The 21,726-nt window shown below is 54.2% G+C and overlaps 5 protein-coding genes across 5 annotated transcripts; all 5 read left to right on the top strand.

Annotated features, from left to right (window-relative positions):
- Window positions 1-61: 61 nt before the first annotated feature.
- Window positions 62-4,243, top strand: LOC132234368 (E3 ubiquitin-protein ligase RBBP6-like). Its single transcript, XM_059695371.1, is given in 3 exon segments — window positions 62-2,438; window positions 2,441-2,503; window positions 3,993-4,243. Coding segments are annotated over 3 exon segments (2,691 nt in total).
- A 174-nt stretch (window positions 4,244-4,417) lies between these two features.
- LOC132234369 (E3 ubiquitin-protein ligase RBBP6-like) lies at window positions 4,418-8,609 on the top strand. Its single transcript, XM_059695372.1, is given in 3 exon segments — window positions 4,418-6,794; window positions 6,797-6,859; window positions 8,359-8,609. Coding segments are annotated over 3 exon segments (2,691 nt in total).
- Window positions 8,610-8,783: 174 nt separating this feature from the next.
- Window positions 8,784-12,971, top strand: LOC132234370 (E3 ubiquitin-protein ligase RBBP6-like). Its single transcript, XM_059695374.1, is given in 3 exon segments — window positions 8,784-11,160; window positions 11,163-11,225; window positions 12,721-12,971. Coding segments are annotated over 3 exon segments (2,691 nt in total).
- Window positions 12,972-13,145: 174 nt separating this feature from the next.
- LOC132234371 (E3 ubiquitin-protein ligase RBBP6-like) lies at window positions 13,146-17,329 on the top strand. The gene is given in 3 exon segments (XM_059695375.1): window positions 13,146-15,522; window positions 15,525-15,587; window positions 17,079-17,329. Coding segments are annotated over 3 exon segments (2,691 nt in total).
- Window positions 17,330-17,503: 174 nt separating this feature from the next.
- Window positions 17,504-21,689, top strand: LOC132234372 (E3 ubiquitin-protein ligase RBBP6-like). The gene is given in 3 exon segments (XM_059695376.1): window positions 17,504-19,880; window positions 19,883-19,945; window positions 21,439-21,689. Coding segments are annotated over 3 exon segments (2,691 nt in total).
- The last annotated feature ends 37 nt before the right edge of the window (window positions 21,690-21,726 follow it).

Consider the following 21,726-nt stretch of genomic DNA (forward strand, 5'->3'; position numbering starts at 1 on the left):
TACATACACTGAGCGCGTCCACGTCTCCACGCCCGACCTTAGTTAGGAGTCCTTTGGCACCATGGCCTGTGTGCATTATAAATTCGCTTCCAAACTCAACTATGCCATCGCCACCTTTGATGGGCGGCACATCTCCCTCCGTGACCTAAAGAAGCAGATTATGGGCAGAGAGAAGCTGAATGCTGCCAAGTGCGACCTGCAGATCAGCAACGCGCAGACCGAGGAAGAATATACCGATGACAATGCTCTGATCCCGAAGAATGTATCTGTAATTGTTAGAAGAATTCCTATTGGAGGTGTGAAATCTACAAGCAAGGCGGACGCTAGACGTCGCACGGAACCAGTGATGGGCACTTCAACAGTCACTGATGCCTCTTCTGCTTCTATTTCTCTGGCCCAGCTTACGCAGACTGCCAATCTGGCTGAAGCCAATGCTTCTGAAGAAGATAAAATTAAAGCCATGATGGCGCAATCTGGCCGTGCATACGGCCCCGTCAATTACGTGAAGGAGCCTCTAGGTCCACCACCTCCATCTTATACCTGTTTCCGCTGTGGTAGACCCGGCCATTATATTAAGAACTGCCCAACCAACGGGGATGAACGCTTCGAGCCTCGCCCTAGGATTAAAAAGAGCACTGGAATCCCCAGAAGTTTCATGATGGAAGTGAAAGATCCCAACATGAGAGGTGCAAAGCTCACCAACACGGGAACCTACGCAATACCGACTATAGAGGCAGAGGCATATGCAATTGGGAAGAAAGAAAGGCCACCTTTCTTACCAGAGGAGCCCTCTTCGTCTTCTGAAAAGGACGACCCTATCCCAGACGAGTTGCTGTGTCCCATCTGCAAAGACATGGTGACTGATGCCGCTATCATTCCCTGCTGTGCAAACAGCTATTGTGATGAGTGTATAAGAACAGCGCTCTTGGAATCAGAGGACCATACGTGCCCAGCGTGTCATCAACATGATGTCTCTCCCGATGCTTTAATTGCCAATAAATTCTTGCGACAGGCTGTTACTAACTTCAAAAATGGAACTGGTGGTTATACAAAAAGACTGCGGAGACAGTTACCCCCACCACCACCCCCGATACCGCCCCCGAGACCTCTCATTCAGCGGAATCTACAGCCTCTGATGAGATCTCCAATATCAAGACAGCAAGATCCTCCGATGACTCCAGTCACCTCTTCATCAGGCCACCCGGCTCCCTCTATATCTTCATTAACTTCTAATCAGTCTCCCTTAGCCCCTGCTGTGCCCGGAAATTCATCCACCCCAGTGCCTGGACCTGATATAACTGCACCGGTGTCCATCTCAGTCCACTGGGAAAAATCAGATGGGCCTTTCCGGGATTCCGATCATAAAATAGTGCCAGCCGCAGCCCTTGCCTCAGAGCATTCAAAGGGAACCTCTTCAATAGCAATGACTGCCCTTGTGGAGGAGAAAGGTTACCCGGTGCCTGTGCTTGGAACCCCATCTTTGCTTGGACAGTCACCACCTGCTGGGTATAGCGTCCCTCCCCCCGGGTTCCCTCCAGTGCTGGCCAATTTGTCAACGCCTTGGGGATCATCAGGAGTGCAGACTGCTCATTCCAATACCATCCCAACAACACGAGCACCACTTGGGCCCGGGGAAGAATTCTATAGAGAGCAGCGACGGCTAAAAGGAGAGGCTCAATATCCCTATGGTGGTTCCTCATACTCCAGAAGTCCTTCTACTTACCCTAAATCAAGACCTGGTTCAACGCGGTCACCTTCTTATTCCCGATCATCTAGCCGCTCGCAATCTTGCTCCTATTCGCCATCACTTCCATTCCCCAGAAGGGGCAGAGGCCAGAGTCGAAATTACCGCCCAAGGTCTAGATCTCATGGATATCGTCGATCTAGGTCAAGGTCACCACTATATAGGCGATGCCCTTCGCGATCAAGGTCCCCTCCAGCATTTAGGGGACAGTCTCCAAATAAACGGACTGTACCACAAGGGAAAACAGGACGTGCACATTTTAATAGATACAGAGAAGTTCCACCACCATATGACAGAAAAGCTTACTATGGCGGGAGTGTTGACTTTAGAGACCCCTTTGAAAACGAGCATTACCGAGAGTGGGAGAGACAATACAGAGAGTGGTATGACAAATACCACACAGGTTATGCTGCTGGAGCACAGGCCCGAGCATCAGCAAATGGAGATAACTTTCCTCCAGAGAGCTTTTCGCCACCTCATATCAGGAATTCTCCCCTTACAAGGGGCCGCGGAGAAGTTTACTCGGGTGGACAAAGTCGTAGAAGTCCAAACATAGGCGGTAGCAACTCTCCAGAAAAGCTTTCAACAAGAGACAGCCACAATCGGAAGGATAGTACAAAGTCAAAAGAGAAGGAGAGCGACAGTGCTGCAGGACACGGTAAAGGAAGGACACATAAGGAACATCGAAGGCGGAAGGAAGCGAAGGCCTTCTAAACACAGAGTTGTTAGAACCTTCTGGAAAATCAAGAGAACCTACAAGTCCAGTGATGAGATACGTCCCAGGGGCCAAACAAAAACAAAAACAAAAACAAAAACAAAAACCCCACAAACAAACAAACAAACAAAACAAATAAATAAACAAACAAAAGACCCCCAAAAAACCCTCCTTAAAGTAAAATAAAAATAAAAATAAAATGCCCACAACAACAACAAAAGAAGGGACTCCTTAGAAACCACGGTGATCCAGGTTTTCAACGCACTGACGCTTTGGTAAGACCAGATGGCCAAGCCCGGACTTGGTCTCTGTGGGGGGACTGGCCGTCCATCCAGAGAGGGAGAGGGGTGGGGATGGGGGAGGGGCCAGGGCGGGGCGGTCGACCAGATGGCCGGGTGCTGACCATAGTCTTTAGCTGTGGATAACAGAGATTGGGTTGACTGGTTCTGGGGCTGAATGGCCCGTCCCGCCCTCGGCTGATCGAGAAGCACCAATGCCACCCTCCCTCCGGGGGAAGGCAGCGCCAGGTGATTGGACTTCCCCAGTTCTGGGAAGGACAAGCAGGAGACGCTGTCTGCGAGAATGCAGGGCGTGAAGCGTGCTCATGGGTGTGGACGGACCATTCAAAGCAAGGAGTGTCCGTGCGTGACTGCAGATGTGCACACACACACGCACTCCCACCCCCACAACGATCCACCAAACGCCCCCCGCCCCCGCACTTCCCAACCCCCGCTACCACACACACACACACAGAGAGAGAGAGAGAGAGAGAGAGAGAGAGAGAGAGAGAGAGAAACACCCACACACATACACACAGAAACAGCCACACACATACACGGGAGCACAAATTCCGCTATGAAAGGAGTGGCCCACGTCTAGGAGTTTTACTGTGGCCTTTTTTCCTTTTGGCTTGTCCCGGCCCCACCCGCGCCTGTGTAAATATGTATGGTCCCCCTGTTCAACGCAGAAAACGGCGATGCCGCCCCGCGAGGCATGGAGATGGAGCCTTGCGCACCTCCCTGGGCACCTGACCCATCTCCCAAGTCCTCCGGGAGCCCCGGGAATCGCTTTGGCCGGCCAGTGGCGCCCTCTGCTGTTCCTGGAGCGGTGACGCTTTCAGTCCTGGGGGCGGCTGATTGGTGGAGCGGGCGGCCTGCTGATTTGGCTCCTCCCACCACGCTCCAGGGCTATAAAAGAAAGCAGGGTCCTCTTGGCAGAGCTTCTCAGCTCCAGGCTGTGGTCGTCGTGCTCGTCGTCATCCTCGTCGTCCTCGTTCTCCCAGGGAGCTTTCACGGAGAGAGCTTGCGAATACCCAGTCCCTGGACATAGAAGCCGCTAAGCACCTGGCTAGCACCTGGCTAGGCTGCTGATCCACGGAACGCTGTCTCCGTGTCATTTCTGCTTTGGCGACTCCATCCACACCTTTGGGAACCCCTGGACCTGCTGCCGCTGGACCCCGCCATCTCGGGCGCCGCACCGGGCAGAACAGAAAGGAAGAACTGGTCTTCGCAGTTTCCGGGCCTGTTCTCCCAGTTCTGAGACTAGAGGCGAAGGGAGCGCAGGGTGAGAGGAGCGCGGAGCACTCGGGTGGGGAAGCGTCGGGGAGCCTCGGCGGCGGCGGTGACAGGCCACCAAGGCCCCCGGCCGCCGGCCAGCGGTGCCTGGGTGGCGAGGCCGTGCCCGGAGCCCGGTGGAAGCCCGCTGCCAGCTTGGTGGTGACGCAGTGCCCCTTGGCGGAGCCCCTGGCCCTCCCGCCCTGGTCCACCCTCCTGCACCTCAAGTGATTCCGTGCTCGCGGTCTGGATTGCGGTGCTCACGCCCCTGCTGTGGGGTGGGGGTGTTGAACCCGAGGCCTGCGGTCCTTGGGTGTCTTGCGGGTGTTCTGTGTATGGGCATATACATACACTGAGCGCGTCCACGTCTCCACGCCCGACCTTAGTTAGGAGTCCTTTGGCACCATGGCCTGTGTGCATTATAAATTCGCTTCCAAACTCAACTATGCCATCGCCACCTTTGATGGGCGGCACATCTCCCTCCGTGACCTAAAGAAGCAGATTATGGGCAGAGAGAAGCTGAATGCTGCCAAGTGCGACCTGCAGATCAGCAACGCGCAGACCGAGGAAGAATATACCGATGACAATGCTCTGATCCCGAAGAATGTATCTGTAATTGTTAGAAGAATTCCTATTGGAGGTGTGAAATCTACAAGCAAGGCGGACGCTAGACGTCGCACGGAACCAGTGATGGGCACTTCAACAGTCACTGATGCCTCTTCTGCTTCTATTTCTCTGGCCCAGCTTACGCAGACTGCCAATCTGGCTGAAGCCAATGCTTCTGAAGAAGATAAAATTAAAGCCATGATGGCGCAATCTGGCCGTGCATACGGCCCCGTCAATTACGTGAAGGAGCCTCTAGGTCCACCACCTCCATCTTATACCTGTTTCCGCTGTGGTAGACCCGGCCATTATATTAAGAACTGCCCAACCAACGGGGATGAACGCTTCGAGCCTCGCCCTAGGATTAAAAAGAGCACTGGAATCCCCAGAAGTTTCATGATGGAAGTGAAAGATCCCAACATGAGAGGTGCAAAGCTCACCAACACGGGAACCTACGCAATACCGACTATAGAGGCAGAGGCATATGCAATTGGGAAGAAAGAAAGGCCACCTTTCTTACCAGAGGAGCCCTCTTCGTCTTCTGAAAAGGACGACCCTATCCCAGACGAGTTGCTGTGTCCCATCTGCAAAGACATGGTGACTGATGCCGCTATCATTCCCTGCTGTGCAAACAGCTATTGTGATGAGTGTATAAGAACAGCGCTCTTGGAATCAGAGGACCATACGTGCCCAGCGTGTCATCAACATGATGTCTCTCCCGATGCTTTAATTGCCAATAAATTCTTGCGACAGGCTGTTACTAACTTCAAAAATGGAACTGGTGGTTATACAAAAAGACTGCGGAGACAGTTACCCCCACCACCACCCCCGATACCGCCCCCGAGACCTCTCATTCAGCGGAATCTACAGCCTCTGATGAGATCTCCAATATCAAGACAGCAAGATCCTCCGATGACTCCAGTCACCTCTTCATCAGGCCACCCGGCTCCCTCTATATCTTCATTAACTTCTAATCAGTCTCCCTTAGCCCCTGCTGTGCCCGGAAATTCATCCACCCCAGTGCCTGGACCTGATATAACTGCACCGGTGTCCATCTCAGTCCACTGGGAAAAATCAGATGGGCCTTTCCGGGATTCCGATCATAAAATAGTGCCAGCCGCAGCCCTTGCCTCAGAGCATTCAAAGGGAACCTCTTCAATAGCAATGACTGCCCTTGTGGAGGAGAAAGGTTACCCGGTGCCTGTGCTTGGAACCCCATCTTTGCTTGGACAGTCACCACCTGCTGGGTATAGCGTCCCTCCCCCCGGGTTCCCTCCAGTGCCGGCCAATTTGTCAACGCCTTGGGGATCATCAGGAGTGCAGACTGCTCATTCCAATACCATCCCAACAACACGAGCACCACTTGGGCCCGGGGAAGAATTCTATAGAGAGCAGCGACGGCTAAAAGGAGAGGCTCAATATCCCTATGGTGGTTCCTCATACTCCAGAAGTCCTTCTACTTACCCTAAATCAAGACCTGGTTCAACGCGGTCACCTTCTTATTCCCGATCATCTAGCCGCTCGCAATCTTGCTCCTATTCGCCATCACTTCCATTCCCCAGAAGGGGCAGAGGCCAGAGTCGAAATTACCGCCCAAGGTCTAGATCTCATGGATATCGTCGATCTAGGTCAAGGTCACCACTATATAGGCGATGCCCTTCGCGATCAAGGTCCCCTCCAGCATTTAGGGGACAGTCTCCAAATAAACGGACTGTACCACAAGGGAAAACAGGACGTGCACATTTTAATAGATACAGAGAAGTTCCACCACCATATGACAGAAAAGCTTACTATGGCGGGAGTGTTGACTTTAGAGACCCCTTTGAAAACGAGCATTACCGAGAGTGGGAGAGACAATACAGAGAGTGGTATGACAAATACCACACAGGTTATGCTGCTGGAGCACAGGCCCGAGCATCAGCAAATGGAGATAACTTTCCTCCAGAGAGCTTTTCGCCACCTCATATCAGGAATTCTCCCCTTACAAGGGGCCGCGGAGAAGTTTACTCGGGTGGACAAAGTCGTAGAAGTCCAAACATAGGCGGTAGCAACTCTCCAGAAAAGCTTTCAACAAGAGACAGCCACAATCGGAAGGATAGTACAAAGTCAAAAGAGAAGGAGAGCGACAGTGCTGCAGGACACGGTAAAGGAAGGACACATAAGGAACATCGAAGGCGGAAGGAAGCGAAGGCCTTCTAAACACAGAGTTGTTAGAACCTTCTGGAAAATCAAGAGAACCTACAAGTCCAGTGATGAGATACGTCCCAGGGGCCAAACAAAAACAAAAACAAAAACAAAAACAAAAACCCCACAAACAAACAAACAAACAAAACAAATAAATAAACAAACAAAAGACCCCCAAAAAACCCTCCTTAAAGTAAAATAAAAATAAAAATAAAATGCCCACAACAACAACAAAAGAAGGGACTCCTTAGAAACCACGGTGATCCAGGTTTTCAACGCACTGACGCTTTGGTAAGACCAGATGGCCAAGCCCGGACTTGGTCTCTGTGGGGGGACTGGCCGTCCATCCAGAGAGGGAGAGGGGCGGGGATGGGGGAGGGGCCAGGGCGGGGCGGTCGACCAGATGGCCGGGTGCTGACCATAGTCTTTAGCTGTGGATAACAGAGATTGGGTTGACTGGTTCTGGGGCTGAATGGCCCGTCCCGCCCTCGGCTGATCGAGAAGCACCAATGCCACCCTCCCTCCGGGGGAAGGCAGCGCCAGGTGATTGGACTTCCCCAGTTCTGGGAAGGACAAGCAGGAGACGCTGTCTGCGAGAATGCAGGGCGTGAAGCGTGCTCATGGGTGTGGACGGACCATTCAAAGCAAGGAGTGTCCGTGCGTGACTGCAGATGTGCACACACACACGCACTCCCACCCCCACAACGATCCACCAAACGCCCCCCGCCCCCGCACTTCCCAACCCCCGCTACCACACACACACACACACACAGAGAGAGAGAGAGAGAGAGAGAGAGAGAGAGAGAGAGAGAGAGAGAGAAACACCCACACACATACACACAGAAACAGCCACACACATACACGGGAGCACAAATTCCGCTATGAAAGGAGTGGCCCACGTCTAGGAGTTTTACTGTGGCCTTTTTTCCTTTTGGCTTGTCCCGGCCCCACCCGCGCCTGTGTAAATATGTATGGTCCCCCTGTTCAACGCAGAAAACGGCGATGCCGCCCCGCGAGGCATGGAGATGGAGCCTTGCGCACCTCCCTGGGCACCTGACCCATCTCCCAAGTCCTCCGGGAGCCCCGGGAATCGCTTTGGCCGGCCAGTGGCGCCCTCTGCTGTTCCTGGAGCGGTGACGCTTTCAGTCCTGGGGGCGGCTGATTGGTGGAGCGGGCGGCCTGCTGATTTGGCTCCTCCCACCACGCTCCAGGGCTATAAAAGAAAGCAGGGTCCTCTTGGCAGAGCTTCTCAGCTCCAGGCTGTGGTCGTCGTGCTCGTCGTCATCCTCGTCGTCCTCGTTCTCCCAGGGAGCTTTCACGGAGAGAGCTTGCGAATACCCAGTCCCTGGACATAGAAGCCGCTAAGCACCTGGCTAGCACCTGGCTAGGCTGCTGATCCACGGAACGCTGTCTCCGTGTCATTTCTGCTTTGGCGACTCCATCCACACCTTTGGGAACCCCTGGACCTGCTGCCGCTGGACCCCGCCATCTCGGGCGCCGCACCGGGCAGAACAGAAAGGAAGAACTGGTCTTCGCAGTTTCCGGGCCTGTTCTCCCAGTTCTGAGACTAGAGGCGAAGGGAGCGCAGGGTGAGAGGAGCGCGGAGCACTCGGGTGGGGAAGCGTCGGGGAGCCTCGGCGGCGGCGGTGACAGGCCACCAAGGCCCCCGGCCGCCGGCCAGCGGTGCCTGGGTGGCGAGGCCGTGCCCGGAGCCCGGTGGAAGCCCGCTGCCAGCTTGGTGGTGACGCAGTGCCCCTTGGCGGAGCCCCTGGCCCTCCCGCCCTGGTCCACCCTCCTGCACCTCAAGTGATTCCGTGCTCGCGGTCTGGATTGCGGTGCTCACGCCCCTGCTGTGGGGTGGGGGTGTTGAACCCGAGGCCTGCGGTCCTTGGGTGTCTTGCGGGTGTTCTGTGTATGGGCATATACATACACTGAGCGCGTCCACGTCTCCACGCCCGACCTTAGTTAGGAGTCCTTTGGCACCATGGCCTGTGTGCATTATAAATTCGCTTCCAAACTCAACTATGCCATCGCCACCTTTGATGGGCGGCACATCTCCCTCCGTGACCTAAAGAAGCAGATTATGGGCAGAGAGAAGCTGAATGCTGCCAAGTGCGACCTGCAGATCAGCAACGCGCAGACCGAGGAAGAATATACCGATGACAATGCTCTGATCCCGAAGAATGTATCTGTAATTGTTAGAAGAATTCCTATTGGAGGTGTGAAATCTACAAGCAAGGCGGACGCTAGACGTCGCACGGAACCAGTGATGGGCACTTCAACAGTCACTGATGCCTCTTCTGCTTCTATTTCTCTGGCCCAGCTTACGCAGACTGCCAATCTGGCTGAAGCCAATGCTTCTGAAGAAGATAAAATTAAAGCCATGATGGCGCAATCTGGCCGTGCATACGGCCCCGTCAATTACGTGAAGGAGCCTCTAGGTCCACCACCTCCATCTTATACCTGTTTCCGCTGTGGTAGACCCGGCCATTATATTAAGAACTGCCCAACCAACGGGGATGAACGCTTCGAGCCTCGCCCTAGGATTAAAAAGAGCACTGGAATCCCCAGAAGTTTCATGATGGAAGTGAAAGATCCCAACATGAGAGGTGCAAAGCTCACCAACACGGGAACCTACGCAATACCGACTATAGAGGCAGAGGCATATGCAATTGGGAAGAAAGAAAGGCCACCTTTCTTACCAGAGGAGCCCTCTTCGTCTTCTGAAAAGGACGACCCTATCCCAGACGAGTTGCTGTGTCCCATCTGCAAAGACATGGTGACTGATGCCGCTATCATTCCCTGCTGTGCAAACAGCTATTGTGATGAGTGTATAAGAACAGCGCTCTTGGAATCAGAGGACCATACGTGCCCAGCGTGTCATCAACATGATGTCTCTCCCGATGCTTTAATTGCCAATAAATTCTTGCGACAGGCTGTTACTAACTTCAAAAATGGAACTGGTGGTTATACAAAAAGACTGCGGAGACAGTTACCCCCACCACCACCCCCGATACCGCCCCCGAGACCTCTCATTCAGCGGAATCTACAGCCTCTGATGAGATCTCCAATATCAAGACAGCAAGATCCTCCGATGACTCCAGTCACCTCTTCATCAGGCCACCCGGCTCCCTCTATATCTTCATTAACTTCTAATCAGTCTCCCTTAGCCCCTGCTGTGCCCGGAAATTCATCCACCCCAGTGCCTGGACCTGATATAACTGCACCGGTGTCCATCTCAGTCCACTGGGAAAAATCAGATGGGCCTTTCCGGGATTCCGATCATAAAATAGTGCCAGCCGCAGCCCTTGCCTCAGAGCATTCAAAGGGAACCTCTTCAATAGCAATGACTGCCCTTGTGGAGGAGAAAGGTTACCCGGTGCCTGTGCTTGGAACCCCATCTTTGCTTGGACAGTCACCACCTGCTGGGTATAGCGTCCCTCCCCCCGGGTTCCCTCCAGTGCCGGCCAATTTGTCAACGCCTTGGGGATCATCAGGAGTGCAGACTGCTCATTCCAATACCATCCCAACAACACGAGCACCACTTGGGCCCGGGGAAGAATTCTATAGAGAGCAGCGACGGCTAAAAGGAGAGGCTCAATATCCCTATGGTGGTTCCTCATACTCCAGAAGTCCTTCTACTTACCCTAAATCAAGACCTGGTTCAACGCGGTCACCTTCTTATTCCCGATCATCTAGCCGCTCGCAATCTTGCTCCTATTCGCCATCACTTCCATTCCCCAGAAGGGGCAGAGGCCAGAGTCGAAATTACCGCCCAAGGTCTAGATCTCATGGATATCGTCGATCTAGGTCAAGGTCACCACTATATAGGCGATGCCCTTCGCGATCAAGGTCCCCTCCAGCATTTAGGGGACAGTCTCCAAATAAACGGACTGTACCACAAGGGAAAACAGGACGTGCACATTTTAATAGATACAGAGAAGTTCCACCACCATATGACAGAAAAGCTTACTATGGCGGGAGTGTTGACTTTAGAGACCCCTTTGAAAACGAGCATTACCGAGAGTGGGAGAGACAATACAGAGAGTGGTATGACAAATACCACACAGGTTATGCTGCTGGAGCACAGGCCCGAGCATCAGCAAATGGAGATAACTTTCCTCCAGAGAGCTTTTCGCCACCTCATATCAGGAATTCTCCCCTTACAAGGGGCCGCGGAGAAGTTTACTCGGGTGGACAAAGTCGTAGAAGTCCAAACATAGGCGGTAGCAACTCTCCAGAAAAGCTTTCAACAAGAGACAGCCACAATCGGAAGGATAGTACAAAGTCAAAAGAGAAGGAGAGCGACAGTGCTGCAGGACACGGTAAAGGAAGGACACATAAGGAACATCGAAGGCGGAAGGAAGCGAAGGCCTTCTAAACACAGAGTTGTTAGAACCTTCTGGAAAATCAAGAGAACCTACAAGTCCAGTGATGAGATACGTCCCAGGGGCCAAACAAAAACAAAAACAAAAACAAAAACAAAAACCCCACAAACAAACAAACAAACAAAACAAATAAATAAACAAACAAAAGACCCCCAAAAAACCCTCCTTAAAGTAAAATAAAAATAAAAATAAAATGCCCACAACAACAACAAAAGAAGGGACTCCTTAGAAACCACGGTGATCCAGGTTTTCAACGCACTGACGCTTTGGTAAGACCAGATGGCCAAGCCCGGACTTGGTCTCTGTGGGGGGACTGGCCGTCCATCCAGAGAGGGAGAGGGGCGGGGATGGGGGAGGGGCCAGGGCGGGGCGGTCGACCAGATGGCCGGGTGCTGACCATAGTCTTTAGCTGTGGATAACAGAGATTGGGTTGACTGGTTCTGGGGCTGAATGGCCCGTCCCGCCCTCGGCTGATCGAGAAGCACCAATGCCACCCTCCCTCCGGGGGAAGGCAGCGCCAGGTGATTGGACTTCCCCAGTTCTGGGAAGGACAAGCAGGAGACGCTGTCTGCGAGAATGCAGGGCGTGAAGCGTGCTCATGGGTGTGGACGGACCATTCAAAGCAAGGAGTGTCCGTGCGTGACTGCAGATGTGCACACACACACGCACTCCCACCCCCACAACGATCCACCAAACGCCCCCCGCCCCCGCACTTCCCAACCCCCGCTACCACACACACACACACACAGAGAGAGAGAGAGAGAGAGAGAGAGAGAGAGAGAGAGAGAGAGAGAAACACCCACACACATACACACAGAAACAGCCACACACATACACGGGAGCACAAATTCCGCTATGAAAGGAGTGGCCCACGTCTAGGAGTTTTACTGTGGCCTTTTTTCCTTTTGGCTTGTCCCGGCCCCACCCGCGCCTGTGTAAATATGTATGGTCCCCCTGTTCAACGCAGAAAACGGCGATGCCGCCCCGCGAGGCATGGAGATGGAGCCTTGCGCACCTCCCTGGGCACCTGACCCATCTCCCAAGTCCTCCGGGAGCCCCGGGAATCGCTTTGGCCGGCCAGTGGCGCCCTCTGCTGTTCCTGGAGCGGTGACGCTTTCAGTCCTGGGGGCGGCTGATTGGTGGAGCGGGCGGCCTGCTGATTTGGCTCCTCCCACCACGCTCCAGGGCTATAAAAGAAAGCAGGGTCCTCTTGGCAGAGCTTCTCAGCTCCAGGCTGTGGTCGTCGTGCTCGTCGTCATCCTCGTCGTCCTCGTTCTCCCAGGGAGCTTTCACGGAGAGAGCTTGCGAATACCCAGTCCCTGGACATAGAAGCCGCTAAGCACCTGGCTAGCACCTGGCTAGGCTGCTGATCCACGGAACGCTGTCTCCGTGTCATTTCTGCTTTGGCGACTCCATCCACACCTTTGGGAACCCCTGGACCTGCTGCCGCTGGACCCCGCCATCTCGGGCGCCGCACCGGGCAGAACAGAAAGGAAGAACTGGTCTTCGCAGTTTCCGGGCCTGTTCTCCCAGTTCTGAGACTAGAGGCGAAGGGAGCGCAGGGTGAGAGGAGCGCGGAGCACTCGGGTGGGGAAGCGTCCGGGAGCCTCGGCGGCGGCGGTGACAGGCCACCAAGGCCCCCGGCCGCCGGCCAGCGGTGCCTGGGTGGCGAGGCCGTGCCCGGAGCCCGGTGGAAGCCCGCTGCCAGCTTGGTGGTGACGCAGTGCCCCTTGGCGGAGCCCCTGGCCCTCCCGCCCTGGTCCACCCTCCTGCACCTCAAGTGATTCCGTGCTCGCGGTCTGGATTGCGGTGCTCACGCCCCTGCTGTGGGGTGGGGGTGTTGAACCCGAGGCCTGCGGTCCTTGGGTGTCTTGCGGGTGTTCTGTGTATGGGCATATACATACACTGAGCGCGTCCACGTCTCCACGCCCGACCTTAGTTAGGAGTCCTTTGGCACCATGGCCTGTGTGCATTATAAATTCGCTTCCAAACTCAACTATGCCATCGCCACCTTTGATGGGCGGCACATCTCCCTCCGTGACCTAAAGAAGCAGATTATGGGCAGAGAGAAGCTGAATGCTGCCAAGTGCGACCTGCAGATCAGCAACGCGCAGACCGAGGAAGAATATACCGATGACAATGCTCTGATCCCGAAGAATGTATCTGTAATTGTTAGAAGAATTCCTATTGGAGGTGTGAAATCTACAAGCAAGGCGGACGCTAGACGTCGCACGGAACCAGTGATGGGCACTTCAACAGTCACTGATGCCTCTTCTGCTTCTATTTCTCTGGCCCAGCTTACGCAGACTGCCAATCTGGCTGAAGCCAATGCTTCTGAAGAAGATAAAATTAAAGCCATGATGGCGCAATCTGGCCGTGCATACGGCCCCGTCAATTACGTGAAGGAGCCTCTAGGTCCACCACCTCCATCTTATACCTGTTTCCGCTGTGGTAGACCCGGCCATTATATTAAGAACTGCCCAACCAACGGGGATGAACGCTTCGAGCCTCGCCCTAGGATTAAAAAGAGCACTGGAATCCCCAGAAGTTTCATGATGGAAGTGAAAGATCCCAACATGAGAGGTGCAAAGCTCACCAACACGGGAACCTACGCAATACCGACTATAGAGGCAGAGGCATATGCAATTGGGAAGAAAGAAAGGCCACCTTTCTTACCAGAGGAGCCCTCTTCGTCTTCTGAAAAGGACGACCCTATCCCAGACGAGTTGCTGTGTCCCATCTGCAAAGACATGGTGACTGATGCCGCTATCATTCCCTGCTGTGCAAACAGCTATTGTGATGAGTGTATAAGAACAGCGCTCTTGGAATCAGAGGACCATACGTGCCCAGCGTGTCATCAACATGATGTCTCTCCCGATGCTTTAATTGCCAATAAATTCTTGCGACAGGCTGTTACTAACTTCAAAAATGGAACTGGTGGTTATACAAAAAGACTGCGGAGACAGTTACCCCCACCACCACCCCCGATACCGCCCCCGAGACCTCTCATTCAGCGGAATCTACAGCCTCTGATGAGATCTCCAATATCAAGACAGCAAGATCCTCCGATGACTCCAGTCACCTCTTCATCAGGCCACCCGGCTCCCTCTATATCTTCATTAACTTCTAATCAGTCTCCCTTAGCCCCTGCTGTGCCCGGAAATTCATCCACCCCAGTGCCTGGACCTGATATAACTGCACCGGTGTCCATCTCAGTCCACTGGGAAAAATCAGATGGGCCTTTCCGGGATTCCGATCATAAAATAGTGCCAGCCGCAGCCCTTGCCTCAGAGCATTCAAAGGGAACCTCTTCAATAGCAATGACTGCCCTTGTGGAGGAGAAAGGTTACCCGGTGCCTGTGCTTGGAACCCCATCTTTGCTTGGACAGTCACCACCTGCTGGGTATAGCGTCCCTCCCCCCGGGTTCCCTCCAGTGCCGGCCAATTTGTCAACGCCTTGGGGATCATCAGGAGTGCAGACTGCTCATTCCAATACCATCCCAACAACACGAGCACCACTTGGGCCCGGGGAAGAATTCTATAGAGAGCAGCGACGGCTAAAAGGAGAGGCTCAATATCCCTATGGTGGTTCCTCATACTCCAGAAGTCCTTCTACTTACCCTAAATCAAGACCTGGTTCAACGCGGTCACCTTCTTATTCCCGATCATCTAGCCGCTCGCAATCTTGCTCCTATTCGCCATCACTTCCATTCCCCAGAAGGGGCAGAGGCCAGAGTCGAAATTACCGCCCAAGGTCTAGATCTCATGGATATCGTCGATCTAGGTCAAGGTCACCACTATATAGGCGATGCCCTTCGCGATCAAGGTCCCCTCCAGCATTTAGGGGACAGTCTCCAAATAAACGGACTGTACCACAAGGGAAAACAGGACGTGCACATTTTAATAGATACAGAGAAGTTCCACCACCATATGACAGAAAAGCTTACTATGGCGGGAGTGTTGACTTTAGAGACCCCTTTGAAAACGAGCATTACCGAGAGTGGGAGAGACAATACAGAGAGTGGTATGACAAATACCACACAGGTTATGCTGCTGGAGCACAGGCCCGAGCATCAGCAAATGGAGATAACTTTCCTCCAGAGAGCTTTTCGCCACCTCATATCAGGAATTCTCCCCTTACAAGGGGCCGCGGAGAAGTTTACTCGGGTGGACAAAGTCGTAGAAGTCCAAACATAGGCGGTAGCAACTCTCCAGAAAAGCTTTCAACAAGAGACAGCCACAATCGGAAGGATAGTACAAAGTCAAAAGAGAAGGAGAGCGACAGTGCTGCAGGACACGGTAAAGGAAGGACACATAAGGAACATCGAAGGCGGAAGGAAGCGAAGGCCTTCTAAACACAGAGTTGTTAGAACCTTCTGGAAAATCAAGAGAACCTACAAGTCCAGTGATGAGATACGTCCCAGGGGCCAAACAAAAACAAAAACAAAAACAAAAACAAAAACCCCACAAACAAACAAACAAACAAAACAAATAAATAAACAAACAAAAGACCCCCAAAAAACCCTCCTTAAAGTAAAATAAAAATAAAAATAAAATGCCCACAACAACAACAAAAGAAGGGACTCCTTAGAAACCACGGTGATCCAGGTTTTCAACGCACTGACGCTTTGGTAAGACCAGATGGCCAAGCCCGGACTTGGTCTCTGTGGGGGGACTGGCCGTCCATCCAGAGAGGGAGAGGGGCGGGGATGGGGGAGGGGCCAGGGCGGGGCGGTCGACCAGATGGCCGGGTGCTGACCATAGTCTTTAGCTGTGGATAACAGAGATTGGGTTGACTGGTTCTGGGGCTGAATGGCCCGTCCCGCCCTCGGCTGATCGAGAAGCACCAATGCCACCCTCCCTCCGGGGGAAGGCAGCGCCAGGTGATTGGACTTCCCCAGTTCTGGGAAGGACAAGCAGGAGACGCTGTCTGCGAGAATGCAGGGCGTGAAGCGTGCTCATGGGTGTGGACGGACCATTCAAAGCAAGGAGTGTCCGTGCGTGACTGCAGATGTGCACACACACACGCACTCCCACCCCCACAACGATCCACCAAACGCCCCCCGCCCCCGCACTTCCCAACCCCCGCTACCACACACACACACACAGAGAGAGAGAGAGAGAGAGAGAGAGAGAGAGAGAGAGAGAGAGAAACACCCACACACATACACACAGAAACAGCCACACACATACACGGGAGCACAAATTCCGCTATGAAAGGAGTGGCCCACGTCTAGGAGTTTTACTGTGGCCTTTTTTCCTTTTGGCTTGTCCCGGCCCCACCCGCGCCTGTGTAAATATGTATGGTCCCCCTGTTCAACGCAGAAAACGGCGATGCCGCCCCGCGAGGCATGGAGATGGAGCCTTGCGCACCTCCCTGGGCACCTGACCCATCTCCCAAGTCCTCCGGGAGCCCCGGGAATCGCTTTGGCCGGCCAGTGGCGCCCTCTGCTGTTCCTGGAGCGGTGACGCTTTCAGTCCTGGGGGCGGCTGATTGGTGGAGCGGGCGGCCTGCTGATTTGGCTCCTCCCACCACGCTCCAGGGCTATAAAAGAAAGCAGGGTCCTCTTGGCAGAGCTTCTCAGCTCCAGGCTGTGGTCGTCGTGCTCGTCGTCATCCTCGTCGTCCTCGTTCTCCCAGGGAGCTTTCACGGAGAGAGCTTGCGAATACCCAGTCCCTGGACATAGAAGCCGCTAAGCACCTGGCTAGCACCTGGCTAGGCTGCTGATCCACGGAACGCTGTCTCCGTGTCATTTCTGCTTTGGCGACTCCATCCACACCTTTGGGAACCCCTGGACCTGCTGCCGCTGGACCCCGCCATCTCGGGCGCCGCACCGGGCAGAACAGAAAGGAAGAACTGGTCTTCGCAGTTTCCGGGCCTGTTCTCCCAGTTCTGAGACTAGAGGCGAAGGGAGCGCAGGGTGAGAGGAGCGCGGAGCACTCGGGTGGGGAAGCGTCCGGGAGCCTCGGCGGCGGCGGTGACAGGCCACCAAGGCCCCCGGCCGCCGGCCAGCGGTGCCTGGGTGGCGAGGCCGTGCCCGGAGCCCGGTGGAAGCCCGCTGCCAGCTTGGTGGTGACGCAGTGCCCCTTGGCGGAGCCCCTGGCCCTCCCGCCCTGGTCCACCCTCCTGCACCTCAAGTGATTCCGTGCTCGCGGTCTGGATTGCGGTGCTCACGCCCCTGCTGTGGGGTGGGGGTGTTGAACCCGAGGCCTGCGGTCCTTGGGTGTCTTGCGGGTGTTCTGTGTATGGGCATATACATACACTGAGCGCGTCCACGTCTCCACGCCCGACCTTAGTTAGGAGTCCTTTGGCACCATGGCCTGTGTGCATTATAAATTCGCTTCCAAACTCAACTATGCCATCGCCACCTTTGATGGGCGGCACATCTCCCTCCGTGACCTAAAGAAGCAGATTATGGGCAGAGAGAAGCTGAATGCTGCCAAGTGCGACCTGCAGATCAGCAACGCGCAGACCGAGGAAGAATATACCGATGACAATGCTCTGATCCCGAAGAATGTATCTGTAATTGTTAGAAGAATTCCTATTGGAGGTGTGAAATCTACAAGCAAGGCGGACGCTAGACGTCGCACGGAACCAGTGATGGGCACTTCAACAGTCACTGATGCCTCTTCTGCTTCTATTTCTCTGGCCCAGCTTACGCAGACTGCCAATCTGGCTGAAGCCAATGCTTCTGAAGAAGATAAAATTAAAGCCATGATGGCGCAATCTGGCCGTGCATACGGCCCCGTCAATTACGTGAAGGAGCCTCTAGGTCCACCACCTCCATCTTATACCTGTTTCCGCTGTGGTAGACCCGGCCATTATATTAAGAACTGCCCAACCAACGGGGATGAACGCTTCGAGCCTCGCCCTAGGATTAAAAAGAGCACTGGAATCCCCAGAAGTTTCATGATGGAAGTGAAAGATCCCAACATGAGAGGTGCAAAGCTCACCAACACGGGAACCTACGCAATACCGACTATAGAGGCAGAGGCATATGCAATTGGGAAGAAAGAAAGGCCACCTTTCTTACCAGAGGAGCCCTCTTCGTCTTCTGAAAAGGACGACCCTATCCCAGACGAGTTGCTGTGTCCCATCTGCAAAGACATGGTGACTGATGCCGCTATCATTCCCTGCTGTGCAAACAGCTATTGTGATGAGTGTATAAGAACAGCGCTCTTGGAATCAGAGGACCATACGTGCCCAGCGTGTCATCAACATGATGTCTCTCCCGATGCTTTAATTGCCAATAAATTCTTGCGACAGGCTGTTACTAACTTCAAAAATGGAACTGGTGGTTATACAAAAAGACTGCGGAGACAGTTACCCCCACCACCACCCCCGATACCGCCCCCGAGACCTCTCATTCAGCGGAATCTACAGCCTCTGATGAGATCTCCAATATCAAGACAGCAAGATCCTCCGATGACTCCAGTCACCTCTTCATCAGGCCACCCGGCTCCCTCTATATCTTCATTAACTTCTAATCAGTCTCCCTTAGCCCCTGCTGTGCCCGGAAATTCATCCACCCCAGTGCCTGGACCTGATATAACTGCACCGGTGTCCATCTCAGTCCACTGGGAAAAATCAGATGGGCCTTTCCGGGATTCCGATCATAAAATAGTGCCAGCCGCAGCCCTTGCCTCAGAGCATTCAAAGGGAACCTCTTCAATAGCAATGACTGCCCTTGTGGAGGAGAAAGGTTACCCGGTGCCTGTGCTTGGAACCCCATCTTTGCTTGGACAGTCACCACCTGCTGGGTATAGCGTCCCTCCCCCCGGGTTCCCTCCAGTGCCGGCCAATTTGTCAACGCCTTGGGGATCATCAGGAGTGCAGACTGCTCATTCCAATACCATCCCAACAACACGAGCACCACTTGGGCCCGGGGAAGAATTCTATAGAGAGCAGCGACGGCTAAAAGGAGAGGCTCAATATCCCTATGGTGGTTCCTCATACTCCAGAAGTCCTTCTACTTACCCTAAATCAAGACCTGGTTCAACGCGGTCACCTTCTTATTCCCGATCAGCTAGCCGCTCGCAATCTTGCTCCTATTCGCCATCACTTCCATTCCCCAGAAGGGGCAGAGGCCAGAGTCGAAATTACCGCCCAAGGTCTAGATCTCATGGATATCGTCGATCTAGGTCAAGGTCACCACTATATAGGCGATGCCCTTCGCGATCAAGGTCCCCTCCAGCATTTAGGGGACAGTCTCCAAATAAACGGACTGTACCACAAGGGAAAACAGGACGTGCACATTTTAATAGATACAGAGAAGTTCCACCACCATATGACAGAAAAGCTTACTATGGCGGGAGTGTTGACTTTAGAGACCCCTTTGAAAACGAGCATTACCGAGAGTGGGAGAGACAATACAGAGAGTGGTATGACAAATACCACACAGGTTATGCTGCTGGAGCACAGGCCCGAGCATCAGCAAATGGAGATAACTTTCCTCCAGAGAGCTTTTCGCCACCTCATATCAGGAATTCTCCCCTTACAAGGGGCCGCGGAGAAGTTTACTCGGGTGGACAAAGTCGTAGAAGTCCAAACATAGGCGGTAGCAACTCTCCAGAAAAGCTTTCAACAAGAGACAGCCACAATCGGAAGGATAGTACAAAGTCAAAAGAGAAGGAGAGCGACAGTGCTGCAGGACACGGTAAAGGAAGGACACATAAGGAACATCGAAGGCGGAAGGAAGCGAAGGCCTTCTAAACACAGAGTTGTTAGAACCTTCTGGAAAATCAAGAGAACCTACAAGTCCAGTGATGAGATACGTCCCAGGGGCCAAACAAAAACAAAAACAAAAACAAAAACAAAAACCCCACAAACAAACAAACAAACAAAACAAATAAATAAACAAACAAAAGACCCCCAAAAAACCCTCCTTAAAGTAAAATAAAAATAAAAATAAAATGCCCACAACAACAACAAAAGAAGGGACTCCTTAGAAACCACGGTGATCCAGGTTTTCAACGCACTGACGCTTTGGTAAGACCAGATGGCCAAGCCCGGACTTGGTCTCTGTGGGGGGACTGGCCGTCCATCCAGAGAGGGAGAGGGGCGGGGATGGGGGAGGGGCCAGGGCGGGGCGGTCGACCAGATGGCCGGGTGCTGACCATAGTCTTTAGCTGTGGATAACAGAGATTGGGTTGACTGGTTCTGGGGCTGAATGGCCCGTCCCGCCCTCGGCTGATCGAGAAGCACCAATGCCACCCTCCCTCCGGGGGAAGGCAGCGCCAGGTGATTGGACTTCCCCAGTTCTGGGAAGGACAAGCAGGAGACGCTGTCTGCGAGAATGCAGGGCGTGAAGCGTGCTCATGGGTGTGGACGGACCATTCAAAGCAAGGAGTGTCCGTGCGTGACTGCAGATGTGCACACACACACGCACTCCCACCCCCACAACGATCCACCAAACGCCCCCCGCCCCCGCACTTCCCAACCCCCGCTACCACACACACACAGAGAGAGAGAGAGAGAGAGAGAGAGAGAGAGAGAGAGAGAGAGAGAGAGAAACACCCACACACATACACACAGAAACAGCCACACACATACACGGGAGCACAAATTCCGCTATGAAAGGAGTGGCCCACGTCTAGGAGTTTTACTGTGGCCTTTTTTCCTTTTGGCTTGTCCCGGCCCCACCCGCGCCTGTGTAAATATGTATGGTCCCCCTGTTCAACGCAGAAAACGGCGATGCCGCCCCGCGAGGCATGGAGATGGAGCCTTGCGCACCTCCCTGGGCACCTGACCCATCTCCCAAGTCCTCCGGGAGCCCCGGGAATCGCTTTGGCCGGCCAGTGGCGCCCTCTGCTGTTCCTGGAGCGGTGACGCTTTCAGTCCTGGGGGCGGCTGATTGGTGGAGCGGGCGGCCTGCTGATTTGGCTCCTCCCACCACGCTCCAGGGCTATAAAAGAAAGCAGGGTCCTCTTGGCAGAGCTTCTCAGCTCCAGGCTGTGGTCGTCGTGCTCGTCGTCATCCTCGTCGTCCTCGTTCTCCCAGGGAGCTTTCACGGAGAGAGCTTGCGAATACCCAGTCCCTGGACATAGAAGCCGCTAAGCACCTGGCTAGCACCTGGCTAGGCTGCTGATCCACGGAACGCTGTCTCCGTGTCATTTCTGCTTTGGCGACTCCATCCACACCTTTGGGAACCCCTGGACCTGCTGCCGCTGGACCCCGCCATCTCGGGCGCCGCACCGGGCAGAACAGAAAGGAAGAACTGGTCTTCGCAGTTTCCGGGCCTGTTCTCCCAGTTCTGAGACTAGAGGCGAAGGGAGCGCAGGGTGAGAGGAGCGCGGAGCACTCGGGTGGGGAAGCGTCCGGGAGCCTCGGCGGCGGCGGTGACAGGCCACCAAGGCCCCCGGCCGCCGGCCAGCGGTGCCTGGGTGGCGAGGCCGTGCCCGGAGCCCGGTGGAAGCCCGCTGCCAGCTTGGTGGTGACGCAGTGCCCCTTGGCGGAGCCCCTGGCCCTCCCGCCCTGGTCCACCCTCCTGCACCTCAAGTGATTCCGTGCTCGCGGTCTGGATTGCGGTGCTCACGCCC

This window comes from Myotis daubentonii, chromosome 5 (assembly GCF_963259705.1).
Source record: "Myotis daubentonii chromosome 5, mMyoDau2.1, whole genome shotgun sequence".
NCBI lineage: Eukaryota > Metazoa > Chordata > Mammalia > Chiroptera > Vespertilionidae > Myotis > Myotis daubentonii.